This window comes from Balaenoptera musculus, chromosome 15 (genome assembly GCF_009873245.2).
Source record: "Balaenoptera musculus isolate JJ_BM4_2016_0621 chromosome 15, mBalMus1.pri.v3, whole genome shotgun sequence".
Taxonomy (NCBI): Eukaryota; Metazoa; Chordata; class Mammalia; order Artiodactyla; family Balaenopteridae; genus Balaenoptera; species Balaenoptera musculus.
This window is the reverse complement of record NC_045799.1, coordinates 55,830,865-55,850,756: the sequence shown is the minus strand read 5'-3', so window position 1 is coordinate 55,850,756 and position 19,892 is coordinate 55,830,865. Positions and strand designations below refer to the sequence as shown.

At 42.7% G+C, this 19,892-nt stretch overlaps 1 protein-coding gene across 19 annotated transcripts in view; it reads right to left on the bottom strand.

Annotated features, from left to right (window-relative positions):
* RBFOX1 (RNA binding fox-1 homolog 1) overlaps positions 1–19,892 on the bottom strand; it is a 1,497,346-nt gene that overhangs the window by 4,208 nt on the left and 1,473,246 nt on the right. For 9 of the 19 annotated variants that reach the window (XM_036826202.1, XM_036826203.1, XM_036826207.1 and 6 more), the window contains one exon: positions 79–154. In XM_036826202.1, the coding sequence (XP_036682097.1) occupies positions 79–154 (76 nt within the window). Of the gene's footprint in view, positions 1–78; positions 155–13,466; positions 13,520–19,892 lie in introns of those variants that run through there. The other 10 variants (XR_005016505.1, XM_036826196.1, XM_036826206.1 and 7 more) reach the window with 3 other exon arrangements.

Below are 19,892 nucleotides of genomic sequence, written 5' to 3'. Positions count from 1 at the left end.
CAACCCATCCTAAGGTCCCAGCTGTGGGGAGGGATGGGAGGCAGGAAGAAGTGAGGAAGAGGAGGAATTGGTACTCACCATGGCACCAACGCCGTAGGTGGGGGCTGGAGCAAGTGTGTGGTGGTAGGGGTCGGTAGCATAAACTCGTCCGTAACTGAAAGGAAGACAGAGGTGAAGATTAATCCATAATATGCAATTATGAAGTAATAATAACAACCATAAAACACAAAATACCAAGACAGTGTGGAGGGGCCCTATTCATCTTGAGAAATAAGAAACATATTCCAATCAGCCCTGTAACATGAGAAAAGTCCATCTTATACAACACATTCCTTTGTCCATTTAACACCGCTGGTGATAAAGGGGTGTGTGTGTGTGTTTCCTCTCTCTCGCACACCCCTTGCTACACTGCTCTCTCAGGTAGGTACCTCGAAGACGGGGGGAGGCAGAGGAAACAATTTGAAAGAGTGGTTTTAAGAAAGCCAGTAACCACAAAGGACAAGCTATAATCAAGAGAAATTGTCCTCTTCTCCTAATGTAGCTGTCACCAATCAAGTGAGACAGGGTGGATCAAAAAGAGTGAAGCGACTCAGTCTGTACACTTAGGGTCCAACATCTTAGAATGGGAAAGAACAAATGGATTCAAATAGATGCATCCTTGAAGGATCTGTGGGACCGCCGCCCCACCACTCAAGAATTACAGCCTGATTTGATTTTGGTTCTCTCACCCCAGAACTTCTATCTCATCATCTATAGCCAGGTTCTGGCAAGGGACACGTTTCAGACAATGTATTTCTTGATGCCATTTCCTTATCTGAGTTTTTTATTTTCCTCTCTCTCTCTCCCTACCATCCTCCTCCCTCCACTTCCCTGACTCCCAGCACAGGTTTTAGAATAAAAATGTAGAAGGGATGGAAGCCTAATGCATTGGATAGCTACAAAGTGTCTGGAACTGAACAGTGCAACAAATCAGAAATTAGGGTTCAGAGAAGTTGAGTCACTTGCTCAAGGTCACAGAGCTAGACAGAGTCAGAGCTGATCCTTGAATGTCTCAGGGCAACTATCACACCTTTTCCATGGTTCCAGGTACCCTTCCTTGAATGGCCTGCCAGATATCTTCTTGGAGAGAGTTTGAACATTGTTGTTTTAGTAACGATCCAAGCTGAGATGCAGGCTAGGTTAGGTGAGGGTCCCTGGAAGCAGAGCCCGAAATGGTGATTCTTCTGCACCCCGTTTGTTGAGGGGTACTTTCAAGAGGAGAGAGTGTGAGCAGGTCAGAGAAAGGGAAAACAGAGAAGCAAGGACGTATACTGGTCTGAGCTGGAGTTTAGCTTCTACCTGATTCTGACAGTTGCACCTCAGAGCTGATCCCATCTGGAGGCAAGTGGGTTGGTTTTTTAATGTTCATGTACGTTAAGCATTAGCTGTGGGCTTCCCAGAAGGGCAGAGAATAACTTCCTAGTTGAAGGGACTCTTTGGCAGAGGGTAAGGCTCTGCAGAAAGAGGCAACTGGGTGCCATTAGGGACCAACATTCACAGCGGCTGGGGGAGGGGTACACCAGCCACTAAACGGGGTAGATGTGGATTATCAACAGCTGTCGAGTCTTGAACTTTCCTTTAAAGAATGAAGGAACAAGGCAGGAAGAAATCGTTTGTCTGTGCTATCAACCTTGGAGTCTAATTTGCATGGACTTTATTCTTTTCCTTCCCTATCTTTCCCCCACCTGTCTTCCAATCTTCTGTCTCATAGTTGATGGATAAGAATGTACTGGATGGATCTCACACCATGGAGCCTGGGAAGGTGGGAAGAAGCTGGGGGAAGAACCTTCTAACTCTCAGGCTCTGAGCTAGACTCCAGATGGAAAAAGAAATATGATTATACCAAGTTCTCATTGGACATGTCTTATTCCCAAGCCCTCCTTTTGCTTGTTTCAAAGGTCCCTGAGCTCAGATAATCTACATGAGTCTTTGTCCTGATCCTCAGAAGTAGTGACATGAATAGATGTTTCTTTTCTGAGATGACTCTCTCAGCGAAACTAACAAATAGTCAACCCCCTCTTGCTTTTCATTCCTCGGGACACCCTTCCTGCCTTTGACTCATCAAAAATGGCCTTTCATCAAAGATTCTCCCTGTCTCTGGGAGAAAAAGAAAACAGATGCACGTCCAAGGCAGGGTGTGTTAAAACAAGAATAATAATGACATTTTTGAAGAAAATCTTTTATTTGTGGAGGTCACTCATGAAACCCGGGCCTCTCTACCCATTATTAGAAGTAGATACTAATAGGGGGAAAAGAACATGATGGACAACTTTGGTGTTGATTTTCATTTCATGAGAAAATAAAGTCTGTCATGGGTCTGGAGGAAAAAACTGTTAACAGGATTATTTTTAATGTACTTTCATCTGGCAAAGCTGGTTGTAGGAAGAGGCCGTAAACAGTAAAGGCAAACTAAAAATGCTTGGACGTTTACTAAGTGAAGCCACAGCACAGCGTTCCTTCAAAACAAGTGTGAAAATGCAAACTCAGAGCCATGATGATTAGTTTTGTAATTTGGGGACCAGTTTTACTGTGGCAAAACGTCTTCTTTTGGGGAGACAACAGATTGGCAGTCTGAATGTATTCCGTGAAAACGCAGCCCCACTTCTCCTCTCGCATACTTTAACGGTCAATTCTTATCTATCTATAACCCTGGGCCAAGTTTCAACGCCTGTGGAAAACCCAAGGTAACAGTTTGGCAGTGTTCCCTTCCCAGGCAGAAGAAAAATACAGCAGCACCGAGCTAGTCCTTGTAAAGGAGGGAGCTCTTTTTTCTCCTCAGGGTGACCTCTACCTTCAGAATCCGATGGTTTTATTATGATTAATAAATTTCATTTCCACAGAGGAAAAGGGAGCATGTCAGCTCAAACTGAAAGCAAGGAGGCTTCTTTTCAAATGCTAATTTCTAAACACGCCCTTGTGTGACACTACCGTTTAGACACAAGGTTATTAGGGAAGATGTGGACTTGAGCTCTCCTCTTCCAGCAGGTATGCCAGGCACGTCAGCGACCTCCTATCCTCAGAGCTGGCTCGGCACAGCCCAAAGGAAGAGTGGCAATTCCCAGGAACCTCAACGGGAAAGATGGCTAATGTCGTAAGACCGCCATGTTACGACTAACCCACGCCTGTGGTCACCCTCCACACCACCCATCCCTGGCCAAAGGGGACAACAGTGCACTCGGGTCATGATGCTCTCTGCGGCCTCACATCCCATCCGTCCGGAATTACAGATGAAATCTGCAACATGCCCACTTCACTCCACTCACGCTACCATCATCCTGACATAAGCCACGGGTATTTCATCAGAACCAAATCAAAAACAGGCTTGAATCTTGTCTCCTTGGTCCTACTCTTGCTTCTTCAATCCACCAGCCATTTATATCTAAATCTATCTGTCTATCTATCTATCTGTCTGTCCCTCTCTATCTATCTATCTATCATCTATCTATCCATCCATCCGTCTATCTATCTGTCATCTATATCTATCTATCTTTCCATCTATCTAATATAAATCTATATAAATCTAATCGTATCTAATTCCCTGGCTTAAAATCCTTCAATGGCTGTCCATCGATCCTAGAATGAAATCCAAACTTTCATGAGCTGCCCCTGCCCCGCTCTCAATCCTGTCTTGCTCCCCTCTACCCCTCGCTCACTGTGCTCCAGACACTCTGGCCTCATCAATAGTCCTGGGACGCGTGCAAATTCGCTCTCTCCTTAGGACCTTGGCCCGTGCTCATCTTCCATCTGAACTGCGTCCTTTCTTCCTTTATGTCTCAGCTCAAACGTCAGCTCCCCAACGCTGCCTGCCTCCCTGATCGCTCTTTCTGAAACACGCTTTCCAACCCCATCCCCATCCTTCACGTGATGGAGCAAATCTCCATTCATTTTGTTTCCTTACTTCTCTACCTGATGATGTACCTGTCTCCCCTCTGGAATGCCAGCCCCTCGGGGGCTGGGGCCGAGTCTATTTTGTTCCCCCTTTTCTCCCCAGTGTCTAGCACAGCATTGGCCATGGGGCAGGTGAACAAGGGACCAAGCCAATGCCACGTGTTGAGTGGAGGCAGAAAGAGGGAGAAGTAAAGAGAGGAGAGAGGCCCCGGAAGCCCCCTGTATCCATCATAATGATTCTGTCAGTGGCAAAGATTCCTGCAGCTATGCTTTCTGAAGATTCTAGGGCAGTTGCTCCCGGAGACAGTCAAAACCCTTCAAGACGCTTGCTCGGAAGAAAAGTTTCTTGAGACTCAAAATACACAGTGTGTCATTTCACATCACCCCTGAGAGTTCACAAAACAGAGGCCAAGTTGCCATAAACTTCATCAAAGGGAAAGAACAAACAAACAAAGGAATAAAAGAGAACTGCTTTGCTGACTAGTTCACCGCAGCTTGCGGCCATCATGAACACTCATGTTTTTTTGACCTTAGAGACAAGTTAAAACCAGGAGGCCAGCCTGCCCTGCGGAGGACAAAGGCTTGGGGCCAGAAGATCCAGGTTCAAGTTCTGCCTTTGCACTGGCCTTGCTCAATGACGCAGGGAAATCTCTCTGAGCCTCATTTTCCTGGTTTGTAAAATGGTTTTGTTCTGTCCGAGCTCTGCCTAATTCACAGATAAAGTGCATGAAAGGAAACCAGATACATTTTAAAGCCATCTACAGATAGTGGAGATTATGATACAAGGGTTCTTATACAGAATTTCACAAGCTAACCTTTCACTCCTGCTCAGACTTTTGGTCTGCAGAGGCAACCGAAAGATCCTATTCTAATAGGATCACGTGTAGCTCTAGCAATCAACTCACAGATGCTTTTGGAGTCAAGATCTACCTCACTTATGAGTTACAGATGTAGTTGCAATTGCTATATTTGAACTTGAGGTTATGCTGGAGTCAAATGAATAAGTAAGCTGCCTGTTGAATGGGAAACATGAGCCCGTGTTTGTTAAAGTGCTTTGTCAACTCTACTGAGAAATGTAAATACTACTTATTATTAACATCTAAATCCGGCTGCAACTAGCTGGATGTGAAAGAAATATGATAGGGCCATGTTGGTACCCTACCCCAGGGTTTTAACAATCTAGTGATTTTCTTATAGGGACATCGGAAGAACACTGTAATTAACTTCACTCCATAGAGTTCACTCTATATATTTTAATTCAGAGTCTTATGCTCCTGGGACCTTTTATTCTTACTTTAGCATCACCTCCCCATGCCTCCTGTCCCACAGACAGCTGGAGGGAATCCCTGTGAGGCAGAAAGAAGAATAAAATCGGCTTAGTCCTCAGATGAGGTCCCCAGTGTGGCGTAGGTCTCCTAGACAGCCTCAGTGCAGCACGAAGGTGCAAAGGTTCGAGTCCCCACCGCAAGGAGAAACGCTACAGAGTATGCATTCAAAACAGGCTACCTCACTAGAGATCAGAATGCACGCCCCCAGTCTCTGCAGTGCCACTGGGGCTACAGTGCCCTCCTAATAATATCTAAGACAGAGTCTGGAAGGTGTTTGGGAATTTCATCCATTCAAGTCACACGCCCCCCACACAGTGTACAAACAGGGTCCTACACCATGGCCCTATGGGTCTCACAGTCTGCTATTTGGAGAGTGATGGTTTAGCTAGGAAATGCTCCCCTTTCCTCTCCTGTGGTCACGACCGCAGCTGCTCATTTACTCTTAGTGAAGGTACTCACTAAGGAATATTCCTCTAGCACTACAGTAGCTTTCTCTGAGTCTAATCTAGGCAACGGCTTATATAACTGTAGACCACAGGGGGTGACCAGGCTTTAGTCGAAAAGCTTCCCAAGATATATTAGTCAGAGGGATGGAAACAGTCCCATAACTCAAAACCTCTAATAAAGACAGGGTAGAAATGGAAGAAATTCTCCAAGATGAACCACAGCGAGTTATCCCAACCCGACTCTGACATTTCTGAATTCTGCTGCTCACTTCCTTAGCTTGGATTTGAAATGATTATCTTCGTAAATCACTTTTTTCAGTCTCATGATTCTTTTCCTCAGAAGTAGGAGGGAAAGCCTCTTCTGGGCTCTTTGGCTTCTAGATGGGAAGCCACAGAGTTTGCTGTTGTACATGGATGCCTGTCCCGCATCTGAACTGTGTGGATATAAGTAGGCATATACATCCAAAAGCTGTAGAAGCTATGAGAAGCAGATCATATCCATGACAAATCAGGTGGCACCATCCTTGCTATGCCTTCTCAATACAATTCACAACCTCTTCCTTTTATGAATGCAAACAGCACAGGTTTGAGGTAAGAACCCCGATTCTGGATTCATTGGAGCAGAGTACCAGCCTCTGTCTGGGAGTCGAGAAGACACAATAAGTCCTGCTTTTGGTTACACGGTTCCTCCACTCCAGAATGTCTCCTCCAACAAAAGACCCATGGCCACACTGTCTTTAATGCCAAGGCCAAGGCCACCCTCCTTTTAGAAAGTCTGTTTCACCTTCTATGTGTTCCGACTACAGCTCTACCAAAATCTCCCATCATGCTTTGAAATCAACATGACACCCCAGCTGCGGTTTAATCCCTGGGGGACCACAATGAACATCCTGTGTTTGTATCCCCCGTGAGATCTTCAGTACGCTTGCAGAGAAGCAAGGCTGCACAGCAGCTAAGAATTCCTCAGGGTCAGAATTCCTAGAATCAAATTCTGCTGGTGCACTTCCCCTGCTGTAACCTCAGAATGTTTCTCTCCTCTCTGGGCCAGTTCCTCCATCCACGAATGGAGATAATGATGGTGCAGACCGGCTGCGTAAGGCAGTCGTGAGGCTGAAATGAGGGTTGAGGGTCACCGGTTAGTCAGAACCCAACCGAGCATCAGTTATTGATGTTGTTAAGATTATCGAGAGGACTGCAGCTCCTGCCCTCTCTCTACTCCATGTGCGGTCCCTCCAGGAAAGCCCCTGGGATACATGTGCCAGAACTACCCCCGAACTAAGTGGTCCTTCTGAAGCCCTGTGTACCAGCACCCTCCATGTCCCATGTAAGCAGATCAAAGATTTTAAGACGTTAACTAACAGGATGAGAAGGAGATAGATTCTGGGCCCTGTACCCCAGGGATGTCCTTCTAGAGCACACACACACACACACACACACACACACACACACACACAAACACACACACACAGAGTCAGAGGCAAAATTAAAACGTAAAGTCAAGACACACTACCAACGTCCAGGTTACCTGTCACAATATTTTAATTCCAGGTGGTCTCTAAGAGACCAGTTCTTGGGGCACACACACTCTTTCAATATTCATTTGAGCGAAACGAATGAAAACACGGCTCTCGAACGTTACTCTCCATAGAAATATAACAAGAGCCACAAATGCGAGCCACGGAGGACATTGTAAGTTTCATAGTAGCCACATTAAAAAAAAAAAGTAAAAAGAAAACAGGTGCCATTAATTTTTTATATTTTAATTTGACCCGACAGATTCAAAACAGTATCATTTCAACGTGTCATCAACATAAAGATGATGAGCGAAATTCCTTACATCGTGTTCGTACTAGGTTTTTGAAATCTAGTGTGTATCTGGACCAGCCACATTCCAAGGGCTCCACGGCCACATGGTAATCGGCCACCATGTTGCCGAGCAGGACTCCAGAGAAACCTATTGAATGTTCTCCACACCCCTGACAGACAGAAGTTCCTGACTGATCAGCTCAATGTTTCCTAGAGTGTGAGCTGCGGCCTCCTCTGTTAGAAGGGCCTGGGGGGAACTCGTAAGAATGCAGATTGTCAGGCTCCCTCTCCAGACCTAGGAATCAGAATCTCTGGGGCAGGCAGAGGGGAGGATGGAGTGGATTCTGCATTTGGTTTTTTTTTTTCAGTTTTAATTATTTTTTATTGAAGTATAGTTGATTTACAATGTTGCTGTACAGCAAAGTGATTCAGTTACCTATATATATACATATATATATATTTATACATTCTTTTTTTATATTCTTTCCCATTATGGTGTATCATAGGATACTGAATATTGTTCTCTGTGCTACACAGTAGGACCTTGTTGTTTATGCATTTGTAATAAATTCTGCAGGTGGTCGTCACCCACTCTGACATGTGATAACCACTATTCTATATTCTTTTAAAATTCTGCCCTGATTAGCCCTCCCTTACTCAGGCTAATTCAGAGCTCTCTGGATATCTTTAATGTTCATAAGTAAACTGATAAAGACATTTCATTTTTAGAAGGTATAATTATTGCATGTAACAAGCTTTGAACTATGCCTAGTACACAGTAAGCGCTCAATAAATGCTATGATTATTTTTGCTAAGTTTCTTTGCCTATATGTTCCCTTATCACTCTGTGCTTCCCCTATTAGAACACACATCACATTTTATTGGAAACAGACCAATTAACTACCAATCGATTTTGCTGCATGACAACTTTGCTGAATAATCAAATCACCGAAATGGAAGGGAGACCATTAGATGAAATTTGCTGAAGGATCAATTAGAGGAATGGCCAATTTGGAAATTTCTTCTAAATATTATCTGAAGTCTTAGTACGACTGCATGGGTGTGCAAGTGTGTGCGTGTGCAGGTTGGGGGGGGATAAAGAGATGGAGGGGGCTGGTGACACCCCCCACTGTGCCCCTGAACTTGCCAAACAATGCCTCTAGTAAAAGCGTATAGCAACCCATCTCACGGCGACTGGTTTCAACAGCATTTGCAGATGCGTTCTTATGGCGCAGGCTTCTGTGTCCAGTACTCATAAGGGACTGGGAGTCTGGCCGCAGGCTGGCTTCCCATCGCCACGATGGTACCCGCCACGGTGGAGGGGCGAGGCTGGCTGCTGTACGGAGACCCAGCCTCACCTGCACCCCAGAGACACACAAATGCGCACACGCTCCCTTGGGCCAGGGGCAGCTGGCAGCCAGAACAATGAAGTCAAAGTGTCTGGTAGTTTTCAGGGCATGGGTTATCTGTTGATTTTTCGCCACTGATTTTCAGCAAAGGAGGGAATTCTGGAGAATAGCACTAGAACACCCTTGGCTCGTGTGACCCTCTGTCTCCCTGGATATGCAGAATTCTCCCTTCACCACTCTGTTCTGCCCCCAGACCCAGGCCCAGCACACACGAGCTGCATGAAGGAGACGGGGCCAAGTCAAACAAACTCCTAGTGGAACAACTGTTTAGAGAATCGTTTAGTTCCCTTGGGGTCCCTCCAGAGTTTTAACAACGATGCCCACTTCCCAACTCACAAATACTGGTTTTCTAGGAGCAAAGATAGCACAGCCGAAGAACGCAGGAGAATTCCATCTGGAGGCAAAGGTCAGTGTTCCAAGGTCAAGAAGAAAGGAGTAATTGGGGGCAGTGTGGTCTCAGGGAAAAAGCAGTGGGACCAGATAGACTCCTGTGTGACCATGGCCACGTTACCAAACCTCTCTGGGCCTGAGCGTTTTGTTCTTTTTTAATTTGCAAAGCAAGGATGAGAGTAACCTCTACCTCACTGAGCTACTGTAATAAATTATATATGCATGTATATATACATACATACATATATACATACATGCATGTGTATATATGTATAGACTGTATATAATTTATCATACTTGTAAGTACACAGAATTTGCTCAGTAAATGACAGCAAGTTATGACTACGCCCTGGGGAATTCAGGAAAGCCCATATGAGGGACAGTTACCGCAGGGATGAAAGGCTTGCTTTCCCTGCTAACAAAAAGCCTTAGCTCTCCAGGGAAATGACCGATACACCCTGGGAGCAAGAGGGACGGTGTGGGCATTTAACACAAACTGGTCCTTTCGAGTTTCTAATCTGCCAGCATATCCTGTTTGTTCTCTTGTCAAAATACAGCCAAGGAACCACTTCTCAGCTCTTCTACAGCCATTGTCCTAACCCAGGCCATTGTAACACCTCCCTGGGCTGCCCCAAGGGACTCCCTTTCTTCTGCTCTTGCCATATTGAAATCCACAAAGCAGTCCAACTCATCATTAAAAAAAGTAAGTCAAACCACAGCCGACACTCCAACGCCTTCCTATCACACTTAAAATCTCAAATGGTTTCTGTAGCCTCCAAGTTCTAATTTGTTTGGACCCCTGGCTATCTTCCTGGTATTATCTCTAAAATCCTCCCTTTTACTCACATGCTCTGGGTACACTGTGCCTGAACACCTTAAGCATGCCTGAACACCTTAAGCACACCTCAACCACAGGGCATTTGCACTTGCTGCTGCTTCAGCCTGAAATGCTTTCAATTCCACAATTACTCACCTGGTTCACACCCTGGCTTGATTCATGTCCCGGCTCAAGTGTCACCCTCTCAGAGAGGCCACCTCTGATCAATGAATATAAAAGTAGCATCGCAACTTACTTTCTAACCCCACCCTTGCTTTTTGATTCATTATAGCTATTGTATAACTTTACATGCAAGTATATTATATGCTCATGTATGTTTGGGGTCTGGTCTGCACTAGGATGGAGGCTTTTTGAAGGATGGAGGCTCTCTGAAGGAAGGGCTTCTCTTAACTTATTTAATGCTATGTCCCAAAAGCCTAGAATATTTGCTGATGCACGGTGATGAACTAAAACATATGAATTAACTGAAATGAATTTCCAGCTGTTCTATCAAAATAAGTCATGTGCTTTTCAACCTCCATTCTTGTACAAGACCCACATTCTACTCCAACCACAATCCCTAGCCAGTCCTGGAAAAGCTCCAGTGAATCACAGCAGCAGGGAGACCTTGGGTCGAAGAGAAGGGAAAATCATCTTGCCCTTTTCACCATCTCCTGCAGAATCCAACTCATCAAAGTTTCTTGATGTTACAGAATGAGAAGCCTTTGGTGTGTTCAAGGTGAATAAGACAGCCACATAAACACATGTCTTTCAGGAACGAAAATCAGAACGAAACAACCGATATTGCAGTTGGAACCACTGACAACGAAAACACATTCCCTCGTAAATACAGTCTCATAAACCACACATGCTAGTGAGACGTGTTTCTTCTATGTGACTAGCAAAGCAGAATCGACGTGTTGGCATCTACAAAAGACCCAAGTAAAAATAATCACTTTTCCTTTGGGAACTGAAAGAAAAATTCTTCAGGGCTTCCGTTGCTCCTATTTGATGATTTGCATCTCACCACCTCTGCCCCAAGCCACAGACAAAACTGTCCGGCCATCTCTGCCCTCATAGACAGCTGTATAAGAATAACGATTCTTTATAAGAATTTCAGGTATCAAATCCATCAAGCCCTCCAAACAGACTTTAAGCATCTTGTTGATCTCTTTTTCTCATTTCAATAGAGATAAGTTGCCTTTCTGGGTCAAATACTGAAATCCAGGAGACACCAGGGTTCAATTAGACCCACCCTAAGGAGTGTTGTGTATACGGAGGAGAGAGCTCCAGACAGCTGGGCTGTTTAGGGTGTGGGTGCCCTGGGTTTTTTCCAGCATGTGGGAAATAAGAAAGACTTCATTGAAACCGTGAGTCACAACCTTTGTTGACTGCGCATTTCAGACTTTTCATTTTCATTCTATGAGGAGGGTGGTCTGGCTGGGAGATAATTCACATCTGATTGATATGGGTGTCTCCTTTTTCATGCTTGATTCGAAATTCAGAGTTCAAATTGAACCTTATGAAGCATACAACATATTATTAATATGGCCATCAAAGCAACAGGGATATCTCTCTCAATCTGAAATTTGATCAATAGCAATTCATTAAGAATTTACGGAGCAGCCATCCTAAATTAGACAAGGTAGCTGAAGACACTCTCTCCACTCAGGCAAACTTTCATTGTCTGCAGCCTCTTTTCAAAATACTGTGTGTGGACCACTTGCTTATTACAAGGCAGGGTTTGTTAAGTCACGGGGCAAAATCAATATCTACCTCTTAGGTGGTAACTTCTTCGCAATGTTTGATCTATGATGTCAAAATAGAACCTAAGACACACTGGAACATGCATACAGATTAACAGGGAAGACAGAGGCTCTGGACGACCAGAATAGCCACAAAGGATGTTCATTAACATTTTCAACCAACCTTCTTCCCCACCCTGATTTCTCCTTTAGTTGCATGCTTCATTCTCTATAGGTTCTGCAAACGTTAAATGACGCGTATCCCAGGAAGGTTCCCCTACCACCCCCAGCAACGCAACCCCCCATCTTCTACTGTTAGGCATTAGTGAATGCACCACCTCTCACAAGGAGAAACAGAGATATGTGAGGCTAAAGGCTGGAGGGAAAAGAGCCAGGTTTTCAAGAAAGGAGTAAGCTGGCGCTTTAAAATACGAGCATGCATACCTCAGGCACTCCCAGGGCAAGACTGCAACCCATTAAAAATAGTGAGTCCGACCATCAGTGAAACAGAACAGAGAGGGCTGGGGATGTGTTCCTAGTTCTCCATGCTTCCCTGATCTCTCTCTTTTTCTCCCAAGATTGTAAGCAGGGGGTGAAGCGTTAGCAAACACGCCTTTGTTCACCGTGCGCCATTGATAACATGTGCTTGGTTACAGATGAATGTCTATGTGTCAGGCTCCGTTTAATGTATGTTTCTGAAGGTCATGGCACACTCAATGACATGAGAATGAGCTGTCATATCCTCCCTTGTTGACTAAAAGCAACACATTGGTAAGATCTCCTAGTCATTGTTTTGGTCAGAGTTTAGGCTTCCAAGCAAAAAAAAAAAAAAAAAAGTGTTGTTAGTTAAGGCACTCACCTATCTTGACATTTAATCAAGTAATTCCATGCTAATGGAAGTCCAAACATAACTGTTCTGAACCACATCAAAGCAAAAAGACAGGCGTTATTTTGATGGACACATCATGCAACTGTGCAATTTCCATTGGCCAATGCCCTGATTTCAAAAACAGAAGACTCTGTCTCTCTCATGTCCTGCTACTTGTAGTATGTTTTAAAAGAAAGAACTAGAGGATCTTTAACTAATGGAATAAAGATCCCCGTCTTATAAGACAGAGATAATTATATTCCCCAACGCCTCCAGCTTTACAGATTCGGTCTTTGAGGGCCTATAATATATACCAGTCATTCCATAAAGATCCCAAATAATCACATAGAAATCTGTGTGAACCCAGACATAATACGTCCAGAAACATAGAAGTCCCATGTCTGTGTCCCTAAATCTCCCCTGTTTAGTATTTTACCATAAGATTATACCATAAGATTTTATTGTGGCTTCATTCAATATAGTGTTACTTTTCTGGATCATGTATTATTAAAACTGGAAATAAAATATCCAAGTTAGCAAAATGCCTACTGTCTTTTTAGACAGCAGAGCCAAAAAGCTCCAGCTATACTCCAAAGATATGACTTTCTTTCTTTTTTCTTTTTTTAAAACTAAACTTTCTAGTGTGACCGACTGCAGCATGTGAAGGAAAAAAAAAAAAAAGGATACTGAGACTTGGATGGATGCATCAAGAAGTAGCAATGTTTGTTACCTGCAGAGGTGTTACAAGAAATTTCATCTGCTGCAACGAAGACGAACTGATTTCTGGAAGAGAAGATAAAATTCACAATACTGCTCGCTCAGGGGGAAATGCTCTCTCTGCCAATTGGTTCGATGTATTCAGATGAGGGGGAGGGAAGGGTGCTGCGTTTGGATGTTGCAAGGAAATGTGCTGCTCTCTCTTGGACCTAGAGAGTTTAGGAAGATCATGAAACAGGCATGCGGGGAACCCTTCAACAAAATCATGATGATGTCAGAACATGGACCATGTATAAGCTGCTGCACTGAAATATTAATTATGTGTTACTAAAATGTCATCATGCCAGGGTATGTTTCTAAGGGTAGGGCATTTCAAACTGAGCTTCTATGGATTTCTAATGCTCAAAGGAGATTACAATAAAAAAAAAAAAAGAAACAAAATTAGACTATCTATTAGAAAAAGAGTATACTGCAACTAGCTAGGAAAATCATAAAATTCCAAGCTCTATTATTATAGTATAATATCCAAAAAAGTTTTTTAAAGGAAAGAAAAAGCAATGCTGTCATTTCTGAAGAGTATGTTAAATGGTGCCATGTTATGGATAATAATTTCCTCACCACATGAGGCTTGCTACGGAAAGAAGGTAAGAGAACTCATCAACTGAAATAAACCCTGTCTTGCCAAATTATTTTTAACGATGCGGTATTAAAAAGAAAATAGAAATGGAAAATGCTGTTTCACTTTGATTTAGTAAATCCAGAAGGATGATAAAACTCTCTTAAGATGTTTCCAACTGTGCCATTTCCACAATGCAAGGTGTTCTAATTCAGAGGTACTGTCTGTTTCTCTAGAAATAAGAACGTCTGTGTCAGGCAGATTACAAAAAATGTCCCAATGAGATTGGCTAGGCTCTTAAATGCCTCAGAAGCAGGAGTATTGAGGCTTCTAATTCTCACTTGTTAGATTTTACTGTGCATAGGAATCATCTGGAACCCAGATAAATGCATTTTTGCGTTTTGGTTTGATCAGTCTTATCCCAACGTTTCAAAAAGTATCTAGTGATTGAGCAACCCTTAAAACATCTTAAGAAAGTTTTACTATTGTAAGAGGTACACCCTGGAATACAAATAGAGCTACCATTTGAAAATTCACTCGAATTTAACGTTCAGCTGAAGACTCTCATCATTGCCACACCAATGAAATCTAAACAAAATTATGCATGTTCTGAGGATAGCATTTTTTATGTTTCTCACCCACATAACAAAAGTCATAACTAAGTTCATTTATCACCTCTCTTAAAACAATAAAAGTTAGTGTTGTTGGATGTTGGCTATCTTTTTGCTCTTTTACAAACCTTTTGGGCCCCATCGTTATCTGGCATCAACTTTTCAAGGTTTGAGGAGAAGTAAAATTAGTATCCCTGAAAAGGAAGGTGCTTGGGTTGAGTATCTGTTTTGACCTGCTCACCTAGGACTGACTCTAAGACACAGCTCCAATTACATGTATGATATTGTCCGGTGGACCCAACAAGTACTTTGGGAGGACCTCTGTTTCTAGCACGATCAAAAGAAGAACCTACCGTAACCAAGAACGGTGATCTGGCTTATCTAAGGGGCAAGCTCTTTGGAATAGCCATTCACTTATCTACGAGGGGGGCCTCATTCGTGACGTGGCTCTATTCCATCCATACTCGCTAACCCTAAAGACACTTCTCCCTTGAGTCTCTCTTCTGCATTTTTCCCTAAGAAACTGTCCAGCGTGCTAGACTCGGGGAAAGCCATGGAAGGCAACCAACACAGATTAAAAAGCGGTGATTGGATGAAGAGGGAAAACTTGTAAAAATGCAGCCTACAAGTATGATTATAAAGCAATGAGACCCTTTTCTTTAACTGTACCAGATTTTTAGAAACTATGATGACTGTCCTTCATAGCACTCTTCTTTTTGACATGATATACTTACTCTTTACAAAAATGCTACACTTTCTCCATTTCCTTCTTCTTCTTTTTTGTTTTTGTAATCTATATATTTGGACTTTTTTCAGTGTCTTTGATTCCTGGGCAAATTTCTAAACAAAGGGGATTACTCCCATTGATGACTCACTGTCTTCCAAAGAGTTGGCTCAGATGACCTCCAACTATCAAATCGTCTACATCAAAGTTTAAAGAGTTATCACCAACATTTTAAAGAATATGCCATGGGGTCTGCAGCAGTGCCAAAAAAGGAGTATAAACGTATTTGTAAAAAAATAGTAATCCATTGGACGTATCAATTCTGTACTGACTTTTTTTTTAATCCACACAAGCAATCCCACTACATCCAAGGAAGGTTACCCTAACGTCTTGGAAAAGTGCATTCCTATAAAGCTCATTAATTCCATGGAGTAAGCCTGTGTGATCACCCCTCCCTCTAAACTACCCTTTCATCAATTGATCATAAGTGCAATTAATAGGAAATGCCTGGCAAATAATAGCCTGGTAAGAGATACCCCACATGTCAGGCCAACAGAGGAATTTGGGTAGAATAAGGGGCAGGTTTCATTGTGGTGTCTATGTCTCCCCTGTTAGGACACTTTTGTATACAATTCTGTTTCTCTCCACTTGAAATTGAAGATAAACCATGTCTTTTAGTCTGCCCATAAAATGATATGACCCTCTCGGTGAAATTATTTACCCCAAATGACCAGAGAGAGGTATGATCAAAGAGACTAATGACCTAGCAGAGAAGTCTGCTGTTTCCAAACTGTCAGGAAAACGTAATGATCAGAACAACCCAGGTGTGCTCTGGACAGGGGGGTCACCTCTCAAGAGGGGAAAGGAGCCTGGCACGGGGCTGTCCCCTTTTGCTAATCCTAGTCTGCTCTTCACTGTCAACCCAGACCTGAGGACCTAAACTTCAAATGCAGTTGGACCTTATTTTCAGCAAACTGGTTTGTGCAGTGGTTGTTGATGATTAAGTCTGGCTGAGTCATTCTCAACCTTGGCTGGACAGGGTAAACAGCTGGTGTGCTTCTAAAATTCTTAGTGACCAGTTAAGTGGGCAGCTCTGTAAGTGGGTCTCAGGCATCAGTAGTTTCTAAAGACCTCCAGGTGATTGTATTATGCAGCCAAGGCTGAGAAGCGCTTGTCTAGCTGAATGGTTCTCACCTTGGCTGCTCCTAGATTCATAGGGAGAGGTTAAAAACAGTAAAGCCGAGCCCTACTCCTGGGGGTCCTGGCTTAATTGTTCTGGGACTGGATCTGGAAAGAGGTAGCTTAGGAGATGCTCTGCAGGTGCATCTTATAACAGCCACAGCCGGGAAGCACTTGGGGATGGTACAAATGCAGAGTGGAAAGGGGGTTGGGTCACCAAATCTCTTGTAGATTTTGCTTCTTTTGCAGCTTCCATTTTGCCACCCACCATGTTGGCCTCTAAGACAACCTATCTGTGTGCTTGCTGAGGATGCCCAGGAATGGTTACTTCTAGTTTCTGAAGACCTTCTAAAAGAATGGGCTTTAAACCTCATTTCTGCAGAAGCTGGTGAAAAGTGGCCATAGTATCATGCTCTCTGTTTTTGCTTCCTCCCCTGTTCGTCTTCTTTCACTGTCTCCAATGGATATACTCAAGTTCATCTAGGCAGGGTCTTCCCATTTTTTCCTAGTGAGTCTGCATCTAATTCTCTTTACCATTTTTTTCACCTAGAATTCCTCTCTATTTTTGACCTCTCCCTCTACTCCAGAACTTCTCAAACTTCCCTGAAGACAATTACCTACAATGTTTGTTAAAAATATAGATGCCTGGGTTTCAACCCTGACCACCTGCATCAGAATTTCCAGCAGAGAGGTCTGATCATCTGGCCACCACTCATACCTCCAGGGAGGGAATTGTGGTTCTAGGTAATTTTTTTTACCATGGAGAAATTGGAGAAATCATGCTGAGAGATCTCCTGCAAGTTCATTCTCATTTTCATTTCAAAGCCCACCTTTCCCAGGAAGACTCTTAGATATAGGGAGGCTTTGTGGGAGAAGAGAGGATTGCTAATTTAAGAAAAATAAGGAAATAGTAAATTACCGAGCACAAGAGAGAAGGCTGTGTTTGTCTTGACTCTTTGGAATGTTGACACCAAAGAGCCACTACCTAAAGTTGATGGAGCACTTATCCATGACAGGTGATTGCCAAGTGCTGTGCATATGTATTCATTCAATTTTCCTTACAACCTCTCTTATTATCCCCACATTCATAAACGAGGAAATGGAGACACAGAAGGTTATGTAATGTGAACAAGATGTTAAGTGAAATCTGGACATTGTTGGATTCGCTCAAGACTCCGACTCTTTTTTTTTTTTGCTTAAATATAAAAATCATAATAGAAATATTTTATTTTTATTATTTTTAACTAAGTATTTGTTTACAATAAATAAATATTGTAAATAAAAATTTACAATATTTATTTTTAACTAAAGTATTTACAATATTGATTCACAATATTATATTAGTTTCAGGTGTACAACATAGTGATTCAATATTTTTATAGATTAGACTCCATTTAAAGTTATTGTAAAATAATGACTATATTCCCCTGTACTTTATATCCTTGTTGCTCATTTATTTTATACATAGTAGTTTGTATCTCTTCATCCCATACCCTTAGCTACCCCCTCTCCCCTCCTTCTCCTCACTTATTCTCTATATCTGTGAGTCTGTTTCTGTTTTCTTATATATATTCATTTGTTTTGTTTTTTAGATTCCAAGACCCCAACTCTCATTCACCCTCTAAGATTCTGCTCAGGGCTGCTCACAGCAGAGGGTATTGAGTCAGTGATGGGTGTGGCTTCTCTGCGGAGGAATTTTCTAACATGGTCTTTCTCTCTTTTTAATCTATTACCAGACTTCATGAGGTTTTACGATGATTTCCATAGACTGACCACCCAGACTGTGGATCTGACTCAGCTGGTGGTACATTTACATGAGTCCTGTGACTTGCCATGTTATCCTTATTATCCTGCTTTTCACCTTCCGTGAAATCTCATCTCTTGGCAATTCTCTTTTCTTCTAAAAATCACCCCCAGCTGAATCCTAAGAGTCAAATGAAAATAACAGCCAGCCAGTGTTGCTGGAAGGGGTGTGAGAAGCTAGGTATCAACAAGATACAGAGAAAATTCTGGCATAGGTTGGGGTGGAGGGAAAGGCCAGACAGGAGGTTCTCCCATCAAATAATACTGGCTTTAAGTTCTACTGTTAAAGATTCTGGTCATTTATCATTCTTTGGCCTCTTAATTCTTTTTTGTCACTATTGTTACACAAAACTCAGGGTTGGTGCCATTCATAGCAAGTTTCCTTTTGTATCCAATGCTAGGAATATTCAATCTAACACACACACACCACACACCACACACACACACACCACACCACACACAACCATACACTGATATGTGATTAAAACCTCCAAGCCTATCTACTAAAAAAACCCCTACAGCCTGAGAAGTGGTTCTTCTGGTCTGGCAGATGGCAGCCCCAAGATGGCAGTGGGACAAAGTCAATTTAATTCTATCTGTAGTCTCCGGGGCATCTATTAGTTATAAGACAGAGGTTCTCAAACCTGACTGCCCATTACAATCAGCTAAGATTTTTTAAAATATAAAATACCAATCACCAGGCCATTTTTAAAAATATAACATACCAATTACCAGGCCCGATCATTAAAGTACAGAATCTTTGAGAGTGGTACCCAGACACAGGTATTCCTGAAAAGCCGCTCAGGTGATTCTAACATGTCTGCCAGCACTGAGAACTAATTTCTCACTGTACAAATATTCTCTGAACATATGTGCCCTGACTTTGCAGGAAATAAGAGTTGTGTCTTCTGGTTTTTTTGTTTTGTTTTGTTTTGTTTTTAATTAAATTGCACTAGTGTTGATCTCCATCACGGGGAATCCAGCCATGAGTATTTCCTGAACAGTTAAATATAACATGCAGAAAAAAGGTGCTCCTATTAAAATTCTATTTGGTGCCTTTGCTAAATTGTTTACTGGTGTTGTTCATTCACGTCTCAGATGGTTAATGAGGGCTTACAACGTGCCGGGCACCCAGCTAAGCTTAAGGGATTTGATGCCATGCTCATGGCATGTAAATCACTGAGGAATATCTATACTGGGCTTGGCTATCTCGAAGCTCATAATCTAATTATATTTCAGTTTTATCACCTTGAAAGGGAGACTGATTTGCTTGTGATCAGTATTTTACCTCTCTTGCCCTGACTCAGTTCTAAAACTCTAGAACTGTACAAATCCCATTCAGATTCATATTTTTCTCTGCCCTGTTGTAATTTATATATATATATATTTATGTGTGTGTGTGTGTGTGTGTGTGTGTGTGTGTGTGTATATATATATATTTAGTATTGTATCATATGTACTTCAAGAGGCCATGGCCAATTGTAGAATTGAGGTGAGGTATAAACA